At 39.5% G+C, this 15,027-nt stretch overlaps 1 protein-coding gene across 1 annotated transcript in view; it reads left to right on the top strand.

Moving 5' to 3' along the window:
- Positions 1-433: 433 nt before the first annotated feature.
- tox3 (TOX high mobility group box family member 3) overlaps positions 434-15,027 on the top strand; it is a 38,949-nt gene continuing 24,355 nt past the window's right edge. The window contains exon 1 of the mRNA XM_035652580.1: positions 434-535. Within this exon, the coding sequence (XP_035508473.1) occupies positions 434-535 (102 nt within the window). The remainder of the gene's footprint in view (positions 536-15,027) is intronic.

Below are 15,027 nucleotides of genomic sequence, written 5' to 3' on the forward strand. Positions count from 1 at the left end.
AGTCTCGCTGGTCGTTTTGCTGCGTCTGAAGGGGGAGGAAGAGGAGGTGGACCCACGCTCAGTCGCCGGTCTCGTGGCTTCTTTGTATACAGCAGCAGCTGTGTGTAAATGCATGGGCACACCGCGTCTACCGCTCCTTGAGGGACTCGGCTCAGTCCAACCTTCATGTGGGCTTCCTCAGAAATGAAGCGGCTCCACCAGGTGTAGAAGAGGAATATCAAAAGTTTATCCGAACCTTTTCCCACCCCACTCCCCCCCCCCTCCCCACCGCAGTATCTCACTCAACCCAACAAAGCTTGGGTCACTTTCACCGCCTCTGTGTCTCCGTCTCTCTCTGTGTGTGTGCGCGCTGCTTGGATTGTAAACGGCAGAAACAAATTGATCTCCGTGCAGAGTAGGCTACAGCTACAGCTGCGCGGCTCCCTCACGCACCATGGATGTAAGGTTTTATCCGTCTGCTGGTGGGAATTCTATTCCAGGAGATCCACCAAACCTGGATTTTGCCCACTGTTTGGGCTACTACAACTTCAATAAGGTAAAGAGAAGCCCCTCTGTTTTGTGTTGTAGCCTAGTTTTTGTGTTGTGTGACCACGCTGGTGCTGAAACCGTGAGTGCGCCGTAACTCCGGGCTGATCCAGCTTTTAATGACTGAAAATCTGCCCAAAATGAATTTGAGTTCAATCTAATTGCATGCCCATGTTCGTAGTTGCCTCCACTTGTTTGCCCCTGGCTTAAGCCAATACTGTCTTTCTAGAGTTGCTTAATTAATACTTCCTTCTCCTGTCACAAACTTTGTTGTTGTGTATTAGTAATGGGAATTAGAGCACAAGACAGGTGTCGTGGCACAGTTACTTTAGTCCAGCTCAGCCCAGCCACACTGCACTGCTAAACTCTCACCAGAGTGATGTGATCCACAGTCATGGGCGCTGTTGGGTATACAGTTACATATTCCTAAACATCAGGGATGGATCATTGCATCAGCACCCTACATTACAGTATGTGCATTAGAATGTGATGATAGTTAGATACAGCGTATCAAGTGTCTAATAAACCGCTCTGCTGGACTATGATCCTGTTTCATGACCCTCCACATGATGCAGTTAAACATCATGTTGCTTACATTTAGTAGATTTGTTGCTTTAATCTAAATTGTATTACTCATTACAGCTTCATTTAGAGTATTTAACTACGTTCAGCACGTTGGGGTTGCTGTTGATATGCTGAAAATGACTTTTCTGATTGTCAAAAATTTAACTTCACACGTACACAGAAAGAGCACACTTTTTATGTGTTCAGTATGAATGCATTCATTGTCAGCATTGCGCTGTGTTGTGCATTTATCATAAACATGGCATCAGTAAACCCTCACACTGTCACACTAATAGAAGCGGCCGCATAATGCACAACAGTTTTATCTGCTCTCTCCCGGGAAAGATAGTCTATTTCTGCATTGTTTACAAGTTGTTTTGTTCACTTCCCTACATCTGTGTACTGTTTCTGAGTTGTGAATAAGAACATTGCTAAGGTATGACAAGTTTATTAACTCTCAAACAAGAGGCAGAGGTTATGTAAAACACAGATGATAGTTTATGATATTTTGTCAGTGATGTAACACTGGAACTATTCAGCCCGTTATCCATCAGGAGCTCGACTCGCTTGTACCCCAGCAAGAGGGAACATCACTGTGACAGACTAATGACACAACTGCAGTGTGCTGTTTTTATAAAGTTTAAACAATGGTGCCCCTCACATCCCCCACACACACAGACAGACAGACAGACACACACCACCCCCTCCCACATTATTCAGCCCTATAGTGCAGCTCTGTTTGCCCTTGCAATCTGATGCTGCTCAAAACAGTTACCAGGTTTGTCTCACTGTTTCATCAGCTCTTTGTCATGTGGCCAAGTTGTCATATGTGCCCAGTTTCATCATGTCTTCATCAGCCTTGAGAATTTTTAACTGCATTGCTTTGAATTGGTGTAAGAGTTTGAGTGCGATTTTATTCCTGCTCATAAATTCCCCAGGTCAAGTGAAATTTTCCATCTGTAACAGTAATTGGCCACAATGCAAAAGGAGGCAGAGAGCGAGAGGGAGGGTGGTGAGAAGGTGCTTATCCAGTATCTCCACCAGTTACATTGGAGAGAGAGAGATAGAGAGAGAGAGAGAGAGAGTGAGAGAAGGGGAGAGTACAAAGCTTGCGTTTCATGCTAATTACAATGCCTTTCCTTGGTGAACAAATAGGCTCTTTTGCATGCTTCTTTCAAATAATCCTCCAATTTATTTGAATCAGCTCGCTGAAAGGTAGCACAATGCGGAGTGGTTTGTCATCCAAAAGATGTGGCATGCTCACAAGTCACACGGAACTGAAGCATCACTTCTTTAATCTATTTATAAGCTGTCACAGCACCTTTTGCAAACAGCAAAACTTTCACTAGATTCACAGTTTTGATTTGAAAACAGGCAATACCCTCTCAAATGCTCTCGCCGGCACAGAAAATGTTCAATTTTAATGACAACAGAGACAGAATGGCCCAGAGGCACTTTGACACATCAGAGATTCTTTTAAATTTACAGAAAAATCCAAACGAATGGCACAAACTTAATTAGGTGCTGCAGTCATGACTAATGAAGCTGCCTGTTTTTTGGCACTGAGATGAAGGAGAAACAGAGGTGCTGAGGAGAAACTTGTCACAACTTCAAACAGCCGAATAATGCACATAAAATACATTTAGCAAGAAAGATCACTTACTGTTATCTGGTAGAACACAGATCCTTTTATTAAAACTGTACTTAAAGCAAATGTGGTTTATCTCTGAGTTTTAAACATTAAATGCAGAGTGTTCAGGTGGGTGACGGAGCTGTCACAGCAGGGTCCATTTCTCTTAAACTACCTTGACTTAGGGTTGAACACGGATCAGCTATGCTCAAGGGCCTACCCGCCAAGGCCCTACTTTTACTGATTGGTTGTTACTTCAAGTTGCATTGTTTTCAATTTATCTTTGATAATGGCTTAGTTTTACTGGGTCTTTGGCTTATGTTAAGAACACCTGGTTGTAGTCAGTAAAATTTATAAGAGCTCTCTTTTAAAGTTTGGAAACTTTAAATGAATTGGGTTTATATATATATTTAAGCATCTAGTTCTCATTTGTCCAGTTTCTTATTTTGGTGATGCCAGTGATGCAAGACAGTTAAAGTTCTGTGGTTTTTCTGGGCAAGCTCTTCAGTCATGCACAGCATCAACCAAAGACAAGGAGCAGTTTGGATTTGACTGGTTTTGGTATTTGTAAAAGTCAAATGTGATAGACTTTAATGGTTTCATGAAAGGGACCCAGTGTTATTCCCATATTTATGGCCATCTGGTCTATTTTTTCTTAAGGTTTAATAATGTTTCAGATACAGTATCCATTTAGTGTGGGCTTTCATTACCTCCAGGCGCAGAGACTGAAATTACAAACAGATGTTCATACAAACTCTTCACCTGCACTGGTGCTAACACTTGAGGTTTATTTGCAAGACTAATCCCAGCACCACTGAGACATCATAACTCTTTGTAGTTAGGAATTAACCATACATCAGAGTATTTTAACGGCAGTGTTGCAAAAGCATAGACAAACATATGACAAATTGCAATCCTAGCACATTGTGGATTGAAATGTGCAAACTAAAATCACCCTGTGTGACATGCTGTATTGTTGTTGGTGTTGATTGCTGTCAAGGGAGATACATCCTTCGTGCTTAGTAAAACATTTCAACCGGCAAGAATGAGATATCATCACATTCTTAATCTAATAATAATAAGTGAAAGCTTCTAAGTTAGAATCCCTCTGATTTTCATTAAATCAAACCCCATTTTTTGTTACTATTTGTAGTCAGCATTTTTTTCTACAGTTGCCATTCAGCGTATTTTGTTTTTATTGGAAGTGGTGGAGTCCGCCATTCCTGAACTGGATTCAAAATTTGTATATCAAAAATGCATCTACAAGAAAATCCAGAAAGCAAACAGTGAGCAAGCTGCAGGCGACAGGCTGCACACCACAAACTCCTCAGCGAGGTAACCAACATTGCTGTGCCGTGCTGTTGTGGAAAACTACTTCCACCATTCGCAGCATGAAATCAGATTGCAGTTGTAATTATTATTGACTGACTTCTGTATTAAAACAACATTTAATAGTTTGATTGATTGTGTTGCATGCATACATACATACACACATACATACATACACCAGTTACGTTACTGTTGTATTTCTGATAAGGTGTCTGCTCAAAGTGTGTTTGGTGTAGTATAAAACCGCACTTGCTGTTGTCACATTAACCACAGTGGCCACCAAATCAACCAGATCTAAGTATTCTAAGTGAACTGAATGTAGATGAAGAAACTTATTAACCATTTACTTTGTATTTTATCATCCATGATATGAAAGACTAACAATAATTGGGAAGTTATTCAGACTGTAAGACTTGACATGATGATGTTGGGCTGCAATTATCAGAGGATTTTATTGATCCTGTAAAATGTCGCATACGTGAAACAGAAGCCTGCTCATGGCTCATCTGGGCCCTACTGAGCCATGCATATGTAACTAAAAACAACAAAGATTTAAAGAACCGAGGGAAGGATCTTAGTGAAACACTGTACTTCTACAGCAACAAACCCCTGGGCAATAACCTCTTACTGTGTCCAAACCATAGTGGGCCAGACCTCTTTTGTCTTTGCTGTCCTTTCTGCTTCATCAGGAGGGAAGGGGTTAACACTCTGCTCAACCAGGGGGCCTTGTGCATCTCTCCAGTGTACACAGCTGGTGCCATTTCATCACACACATTCTAAACATATCCAAACACAGCTTTAAATGTGTGTGTGTGTGTTGGGGCGGGAGACCGCAGAGGTTGTCTGCTTTGTCAAACTCGGCAGTTGATGGATATGACTTCAAGGTGCATGTTAAATGTTTAAATGTCCAAGAAGTGAATAGCTGATGTGTTTTGCTGAGTCTTTTAATTGTAGCTTGTCAGGAGATGTAGTTCAACAGATTTATTAAACACCTAATTTTCCCACTGAGATTAGAGAGTGTTATTTTTAGTCTGCCTGCTTGAAGACACACTGTACTTGGAGTTCCTGCCTCTAAGAATGACTGCTCTGTCTGACAGGATGCACTACACATAATGTCTGCACAGGGCAGATGTTAACATTTTGTTAATGCACATCTCTCCACTTCCTGCATGATGTCTTAGCACTTATTTTTGCCAAACAAAACTGATGACAGTTGCTATGATTCTAGAACGATGCTGTAGCAATAGAGACATATTGGTAGAAACTATAAATGTTTATGAAAACTGACTTTTAATGGGTTCAGTGATTGCCTCTGAAGAAACTTGAGCTGTAACAGCCTTGCATTAAACTATGTGCCTGATAGGTCTTGATTTCTGTGGCACCAAATTATCACAGCTGTCACTCTCTTGATTTTGTTGATCACGTTGAGATGTTGACATATGGCATGTATGCGTGCGCACACACACTAACTAGGTCCTGTTGAATTTGTTTCTGTTCAATTTCAACTTGTTTTAGCAGTATAATCTTATGATCTGAACCAACAGTCTGACCCTGTGAGAAACATAAGACCAGGATGTGTGCTTTGTTTATGAGGTGGGTATGACAAAGGCTCTGAAATCGTAGACAGACATAGACCATTACCCAGATCAGCACTCGTAAAGACCTTCTGTAATGCTGCCATCACTGATCATAAATCCACTTCATTACATCTCGGCGTACATTACTCAGCATGGTTCATTTAAGCAGACCTTACAATCTAAAGTTCCTAGTGGGGTGTGGACCCACCGGGCATCAGGGGTCCTTCACGGCTATAGACAAAGAACATGTCGCTGCTCTGAGTTGGCCTTAGGTTGAGATCTCATAACCAGGGACATATTGTAACTCCAATGTAAAACCTGTCTACAGTCCATGCTTACATGTTGAAAGTCTTTACACAGTAGGCAGTGTTAGTCCCCACTGATGTAAAACAACCGTCTCAACATGGCTCTTTCAGAAACATCTCTTTTAGTGATACAAAAAGGATGAATCCGCAAGAGAGTCACATTTGTTATTGGATTTTGATCGTCTACACAACATCACTACACCATCAACCACGGATGTGCCTGAGGAAAAATAATTGTTTTGACATCCAGAGTCTTGACAGAGGAGCGTTTTTTCCTATTATAGTGCTTAACGTTTTAGTCAAATGTTATGTAAATGAACTTGAGTTCTCTTTTTGATTGCTTTAATATCAATTTATGATCATCAGATACAGTGCAATCTGTTACTGAAATGAAAATTGCTCCTCGCCTTGTCATTACTTTTCTAAAATATGTAATTATTTGATGCATCATTGCAGTGCAAATGGAACATGACACATTGATAATTCCAATGTTTAATTTATCTTGATGGTGATTAAACCATATAGCGTAAAAGAGAAATCCATACTACCTTCAGTTGCAAAAGTGTGACACAACGCAAACCTTTTCAAACTGAAGTGTTTATTTGTAAGTAGATGCACAAAGCTACAAAAGCTGAGCCCACTCCAAAAACATCCACAAGTCATAGTCTGAACTCCTCTTTGAGAAAGTTGTTAACCTTATCTGCGGCGGCCTGTAAAGGAGGAGTAGATGACACTGTCAAGGTCAGTAAGGGGGTTGAGTTTTAGTTTTAGGATTTGATGATCTTAAGATAAGACTGAGATACAACTTGAGTCAAGTACCAAAAACACTTCAGTTACTAGAGTCTTGCTAAGTTGTGTATATATATCACTGACACAAACAATAGTTAGTCTACAGTTTGGGTTAGTTTATCTTGTATGGTCAAAGGTAAAATTAACCTCCTGTGGATGTTTGAAGGAGTATTTTTGTGCCCCAAGCAGGGCCCCACAAGAGATATTTTTCCACCATGATAAACTGTTTTAATCTGGTTTTGGCTCACTACATCTTTGACAGCCTCAACCTTGCTGACTTATTAAAAGGAAGGGAAAAACTCCCTGTGCCCCAGAAAACTGCTTTTACCATGAATTAAGCAGTTTTCAAAAGGACCAGTCAATCATTTCTGGTTGGCTGATTCAATAAGTGTTGTGTCCCTTTAGTGGTTAGCCTCGCTGTTAAGACACATTCATTTTTAAAGCTTTCCAGAGAGGCAGCCATTCCATGTTTCATAGATCTAATGTCCAATTCTCTTAATGGGCTCACAGACTGTATCAAAACATTCAGCTGTTTTCCTTTTAACTTGACTTGCTTGACTTAAACCCTTCTCCTAAGCTCTTTTCAAGGAGTATAGGCCACTGACGAATTTTCTCCGTCTCACAGAGTTATGGGTAATATTTTCTAGGCTGGACTAGTCATTGCTGCTATCTCTATATTAGACTTCTTTCCTCCAGCTGTCCCTGGTATTTACTTTTAAGTCAGCTTCCAATTGGGTATATGCAGATTATCACATTTGAAAAAATTATATATTATTCCTGTAACACATGAATTGGCCCTGTCAACCAAACAAGAATCATTGTCTCGGCATAGGATTTCTTTCTATACTACAATTTACCTGTGACCATTCTAAGTAAAGTAGCTTACTCATAGAAATATTAGTCACTGTTCCACATTGTTCATGTATCAGGTTGAATGTGGATTTATTTCTCATTAGAGGTCCATGGGCTGCAGGTGTGTGTAGTATTACATGTTACGCAGTGTTATTAATCCACCCCTTTTCAACCCCCCCCCCCTTCTACATCACACATTCCCATAATGCAGCATGTTACCAGGTTGCACTAAAAGGCTTGACAATAGTAGCAGGTGTGCAAATATCCCTCAGACCCGTTGGGCAAAGAGCTTAAACAATGCGGGTAAATAAAAGTTTTATTTGAATGGTCTAATATCTATGGCATGTTGGAGCAAACCGATGCAAAGTTCAAGAAGAACTAACTTTAAATATAACTTGTTTGTTGTACAACAAAGAATGTTACGTCACTTAAAAATATATTTTTTTTAATAGACTGATGTAATTGCTGCTTGAAGGTAAAATAACCATCAGTCAAAATCAGTCACGGTTTTGTCCCCTTTTTTGTGTGATTCTGTTCATGCTGGTAGATACTTGGTGACTATATATTTCAAATAAATGTGATTGTCAAACACTGCTCAAACATAAAGGCTGTTTGTGGCATTTGGATAATACTAATGTCTTATCTGAGCGGTTACTGCCATAGCAATAATACCACAGACTATAGTCTAAAGTAGGTTTACTTTACCCCCTAAATGAGCTTTAATAGCCTCATAGAATTCACCCTCCCGCAGTCTGATTGGATCTTTTATATACATGCATTAGACTGATAAGAATATTCTCTGGCATGAATACTTTGTTTTTGCCATAATTCATGTTCAGTTTGAATGATATCAAAATCTCAATACAGTGCACTGATGGAGGTTTGTCTCTCTGTAATAATAATGAATGAAACAGCTGTTCTTAGAAGAATATGTTCCCTGTTTATGTGTTCCCTATACTTGGTTTGCCAGTGATGTCTTTGTATCCATTTTAGAGTAACAGTTCATGTAAAAAAGGCCTTCTGCACAGCAATTAAACAACAATCACTCTATTAATTTATGTTTTTCTTTATATTTCTGCCCTCACTCTTATTTACAACTTTTACAATTTGACAATTTCTCACCATAAAGAACCTTTCAATTTATGTGGACTTCACAAACCTGACTTGAAGAATGAGACAGGATACACTGACCTTTTTCAATATTGATCTAAGATCATAATCTTTACCTAACCCTCAACCAAGAGCTTTAAGTTGCCTAAACATAACCATCAAAATGTTATTTGTGCTTTAGTTGCCAGGACTGTCTGACACTACTGTAGGGAAGGCAAATCAAACATGTTCTGCAGAGAACACATTTTATGGAAAAGACTGTTGACTCATTACATCACTGTTACATCATTCTTTTGACTATAATTGCCCAGCAGTGTCTTCATTTGAATGAGCAAAGCTCTGAACATGTTACTGAAATATCACTGCTTTGAGGATTCTTTATTCCACTTAGATGAAAATCATGCAGTATTCATGAATCTGTCTAGTTTATTCAGTTACATGATCAAAAGGAACAATGGACATGGCCTCAGTAAAAGCTCCAGCCACATAATAAAGGTCCAGTCCCTGAAACCTCAACTGGGATCATGAATGGGGTCCGTGAAATTCTTGAGCCGACTTCTGATATTTTCGGGAGTTGAAGTCGAGGCTCATTCACAGCATGTTCTTGTTTATTGTGATGTGTGTGTTTCTGCTGGCTCGTGGACTCACATGCGGTCATAGTATGGTATGGCAGAAGTAGAAACAAGATCAAGGTCTGTGAGGCCTCAGCATTGGCATGGTTTCCCTCCCTGGACTGCCACTGACTGACGATTCTTTCAAATTACATTCCTTCCAAGGAAACTGATCTAGTTCCTCATCTTTGGAGGTTCTGACTCACGGTGTAACTTTTCAAATACCTGCGCAGCCTTGGGAAATGGATCTCTCTCTTTTTTTTTTTAATAGGCTCCACTACATTTGTGTCTCTCCTGCTGATAAACAAGAAGAGAAGCTGAATGATTACACTGTTTCAAAGGCATTACAGGCAGCTGATTAAAGTGTTAGGTCGGAGTTAGCCAAGGTTAACCGTCCATAATGAAACACTTTGAAAATAATGATACGCTGCATGGTTTTATGAGGGCTTGTGGCCGCTCAGCTCAGCAGTGGTGACCTTCACCGGTTCCACGAGCTAACCGTTGCGATCCCGCAGCACCCCTGTGGTTTTGAGACTCCATTAGCTTTTGATATGCATCTAGTAGAGCAGACCCCATACAAAGTCTGTCTCCGTAACCATTCTTGTGTCACTGAAGTGGCTGACCATCTTCACTTTCAGCTCTCATCATGAGATATGTTTTCAGCTACTCCTTTGATTTGTCAGTGTGGATATGTGGCACAGCAGGCCAAGATGAAGTTGTCAAAAAAGAGTAATTTTACCTCCAAAAACTGAATAAAAAGTGAAATAAACTTCTGTTCTGGGATTGACACCATAACACAATCAAAAGCTGAAACATAAAGGATTATTGTCTGAACTATATTACATCACTTGTGACTATTTGTCATCTGTTATTGCCGAGCATGTGGCCTGTTATTAAAAACAGCTGCATATTGTACACCTGGGTAGTCTGGATTATACTCTTGCCAGCACTTTACGTTTTATATTGAAAACTGGCTGCTGTCCACACTATACGATTACTGAATAAATAACACCAGTCTAAAAAGATAAACAACAAAATTATTCTTATTATTTCACTGGCAAGTATAATACTTTTTGGATTTTATAGTTCATGTGAACACTGTGTGGAATATGCTGTATGTTTATCTGTCTGAAATGTGTTCTCTTATTATCTTATTTTTTTGGGGCTGTAATGTTCAGTGTTTTCTCACCAATCACTTCAATCACTGAGAGGCATATTGATAATAAACTAATATGTACACTTCTGCTTTCGGAATTGTGTTAAACTGCCACAATGTTTGCTGATAATTACTCATTTAACAGCCGGTAAATTATCTTTGAATACAGTTGCGTATGTAATCGCACAACACAATCACATTCTGCAAATGAGTAGTGTATTTTAAGTAATTTTTGCTATTTGCTGCTGTATTGGGGACGGGTATGGGGGATTCATGTAAATGCATAAATAGATGTAATACACACAAGGGCAATACACAAAGGCAAAATTCACATAGTCACTGGTTCATGTTTGATTATTGTGAGGTGTTAAGATGGCATGTTAAGAGACAGCTCTATGTTCAGCCTCTCTATTAGCTGGTATCGATATTTTCCGAAGAATTAATTCTTAACAGAAACTAATTAACAAATAAGAATAATTGCCTTTCTTTCATTCATCACCACAACCTCTCATAACAGGCAAGCTTCAAGCAGGAACAACAAAGTAGTACATAAATCAAAGTAGTTTCCTTTGCCAAGCCAGAACCCCCTGGGAGGTACCTTGGTGCTTAATTAAAATCCAGAAGGATCATGTTTTAAGTGTAGGTGAGCGAGCACTGAATAACAATGACAAATCATGCCCCAGAGCATTAGTGGTGTGTTTTGGAAAAGAATAACAGCATCTCTCTTTTTTTCTGTACAATATAAATGAGATTTAATGTGAAAGAAAGTGGTTTTCAGTGCATTGTGGGACAAAGACTGTGGTAAATATAGCCCTGCATGGCTGCAGAACCTGCCAAAAGCAGCATTGACATATTAATCTCTTAATTACCCATACAGGATTATAATAAAACAGCTCATTATTAAACATTGTTTGATGGCTTAGTGCTCTGTTTATCATCCTTTTTAAGCCACACAATCCCTCACATGCATGTGCCAGCTATTGAGTATAACCATACTTCTGTCAAAATGTCATAAGTCATCAATTATCAGTACATATTTGATAAATCTCACAGGTCCAACAGGATGGGACTTGTGAAAGGAAGGCAGTGAATATTATCATTCATGAGAGATTTCCATTGAAATGTTACAGCTAATTATAGTGGCCCTATATAGAGTTGAGAGTGGCAACATTGGCAACACATCACCACCAGCTACTGGTCATACCAGACCAGGCTGACAGAGTGTATTAAATTGTGCAACTGTGTTGTTTAACTTTTGCTTAATTAGAGGGAGAATGTGTTCCTTCTTATTTGACTCATGGCATAGTCTCATTGATCTTTGAGTTTCCAGATCTGACAGTTCTGCAATGACCAGGCCAACAGGACAGCCAGAGATACTTTGGTAAATCATCAGACGAACCACAGCATGGAATCACATTTTCTAGGGACAGCAATAGGAATATAAACTGTCCTACATACTGCTGTTTCTGCAAGCGTCATAATTCTGATGTGCAGTGGCTCTTATGAGAGGCTAAAAAAAGACAAGTACATTAAAAAGGGGAACGTGTGTAGTTATCAGCAGAAAAAAACCTCTCCCAAGTCAAATCCGCTCAATTACGGAGCTCTGGAGAGCTATCCCCAAGCAACCCTTCCATTGGCTAATCAGTCACAGCAAATTGCAGTGGTGAATATTTCAGACTCGACAGATATGAATAAAGACATCATGATTATTTCACTGTTGTACAGTACCCTCGAATAATTTTAGAGGCCTTCAGCCGGAGCCAGCATAAACTGCATAACTCCTGATTTAAGAAGGGGAAAAAGTCGAGGGAGAAAAGCAAACACAGGCGCTGTCAGTCAATGTGGCAAGCTAATTGGGTCGATCTCTTTAGTGAAGATGAATGAAGAGATTAACTCTCCCTATGTGTCCAGTGAATATCCCCCTCTGGCTCCAGGTAAATTAGCTGATGACAAGTTGACAGTGGGAATTCTCTTTCTCACTCTGACTTAAACATGCAGTCAGTATTTCCCCTGTTGAAATTTCAGATTTTTCCATTACAGGGTTTGTTTATTATTGATTCATTGGATTAGTGACATTTGTCTTTCGGGGTTTGTTAACTAAATGCACCTGAGTGACATGGGTATGGGTAAACCTTTTACATGTATCTTATAAAAGGTTTGGATGTTACAAATTATGTACATTTACTTGTTCCTCATGTCTGAATATAAACAACAGTTCTACAGTATCATAAGGTTCTGATGTTCTCTGCAAACTATATATACTGGCAAAGAATTGGAGAACCGGGTTAAACATGAGCCTAATGAAGACAAATGAAGAGTGATGGGAGAACATGTGCACGGGAAGGTGTGACTGCAGAGCAGACTGTGCCCTGCTCTCATTTATTTTAGTGGAGAACTCACAGCATGGTCCTAAAATAGAGGTCAAGGCTCAAATACAGAAAATGTCAGTGACCCCTTTTTTTAGCTGCCTGCACTGGAGAAATGGAATAAAAGTGCTTGGAGGACGCTGCAGTCAAAGAAGGAAATCAATAGAGCTGTAAAGGGGTTGTACAACATACAACATATACAATTATTTTCAATTGTAAAAAGAGACTGATTCAGGGTTATTTACTTGTACAGTTCAATGTGCAGTAATTTTGGTACAACAAGGCAAGCCATTGTAGTGTGTATATAATGTACATGCAAGTGTAATATTTCAACTGAATTTTCACTAGTTTGCTTAATGATACAAGTAGGGAAATTCAGTCTAGAGAAAATGATTGCATTTGAGTGGCCACACACTGACAAATGTCATCAACAGGAAGGATTTTTGCATAGAGCTTTTTCCTTTTTTTTTCCATTTGTAAACTCTTTGCTAACTTACCTTGTTCTCTTTAAAAAGCGCTGCTTCAATACACAACAGACCTCCAGGTTTCCGTGTGCCTTTGATCCCCGACCTGTCATTTTACACAGAGGAAAGGAATCATTTTTTCATTATAACTAAAAGATGTGTAGCGAGTCTTTGTTCCAAATCTCTTGAAATGTCAGTGCAATGATATGGAATCAAAGTTGAAGCTCAGTGTTTGTAATTATTCAAAGCTGGTATCTTAATCTCGCAATGCTTTTGAAGTAGGAAATGTTAAAGTGACATTTTGAGTTTAAATACTGTTAAAAACATTAGTGAAGCACTTAGCCTGATGGTTGCTGTCACAAGAAAAACAATGTCTGCGACTCAACAGCCGTCAGGTTTGCTAATGATGTCCTGGTGTGCTGTCAATCTACAAGATGAACGGACAATAGTACGCCAAGGAGAAAATGCTTGAAATAGCTAATTGCTTCCAAGAGCCCGCTCAACCATTCTTTAACTACTATGTGTTCACAGATGTCTTTTCCAGCTGCTATTTCATTATGGAACTCAAAGACATTACAGACCCAATGCACTGGCTTTCTTTATGAGCCTTTGTTGTTGCACATCAAGTCGTAATGATTATAGATACATTATTGCAACCACAGGGGGAGGGGGGTTGGGAGAATGGCACGTGCAGGAACAGCACAAAGCACAACATCTACATGTGTGCATTTTCATTATTTAACCTAATATGCCCCAGTCATTCCGTTAATCTCTGCCAACTTGTTGATTGTCAGTTTGGAGACACATTTCTGGAGAGGAGCCCGAGAGTATTTGCAGCCGGACCTCTGTCAGTAGCGCCAAGCAACACAGCCACAAATTGGAATGTGGTACAGCTCTGGGAAAGCAGCCAAGATTTAAATTAGACAATAACCTCTGCTCTCTCTATATTGCCTCTCTTTTCCAGCTGCAGGCCTAGCCATTTGTTTAATACAGTCAGCCCTGTAGTATATAATAGACTGATATATGAGTCACCGCTCAGCAGTTTGTGTTTTTCAGATTTATAGAGATTGAACAACTGGTCGGTTTGTGCTTACTGTGGGCTTATAGTAAGAATAACAGAAAAGACACAGGTTGCACAGCAACTTGGAAAGTATAGCACAGTACACACAGCAAGGTTTTACAATCTATAACTGGAGTCAAGAAATTTGATCAGCAAGTACCTGGAAGAGACAAAGAAACAAAGTTAATTTAACATTTTTTCCAAGGGTTTCTTGAGGATAGTTTTGTGTTTTTTCAATGTTACATCCCCTAGAAAGAGTATCTGTCATTTTGCAGTCCTTTTACTTTTATTAGCATCAGATATCATTGAACTTGAAAATAAGTACAACTAACCAAGTTAAATAGCCACTAGGCTAAGTTGTCCATAACTATTAATTAATGCCTTTACTGATCTGAATACATGTTATTTTCCCCATTGTAGTCCAGGTATAAAATCAACATATTCCCATTTCTGCCATTACTAGATAAAGAACAGAGAATTGTGTTGAGTCCATCACTAAAACCTCTTGACTGTGTACATTCCCAAAGCCGGTTATAATGAGTGTATTAGCCAGAAACGCCACACAGGGAATAGAAAAATGCATCTGTGCTGCTAGAGCAATAAGAGAGGAATCTACTCCCAGCAGCTTTCAATGGAGCTTTATGTGAATTCAAGTACCAGGGCTCATAGCCATCTGACAAACCAAGACA

This window comes from Morone saxatilis, unplaced genomic scaffold (genome assembly GCF_004916995.1).
Source record: "Morone saxatilis isolate NCDOM2014 unplaced genomic scaffold, NCSU_SB_2.0 Contig11, whole genome shotgun sequence".
NCBI classification, from domain to species: Eukaryota; Metazoa; Chordata; class Actinopteri; family Moronidae; genus Morone; species Morone saxatilis.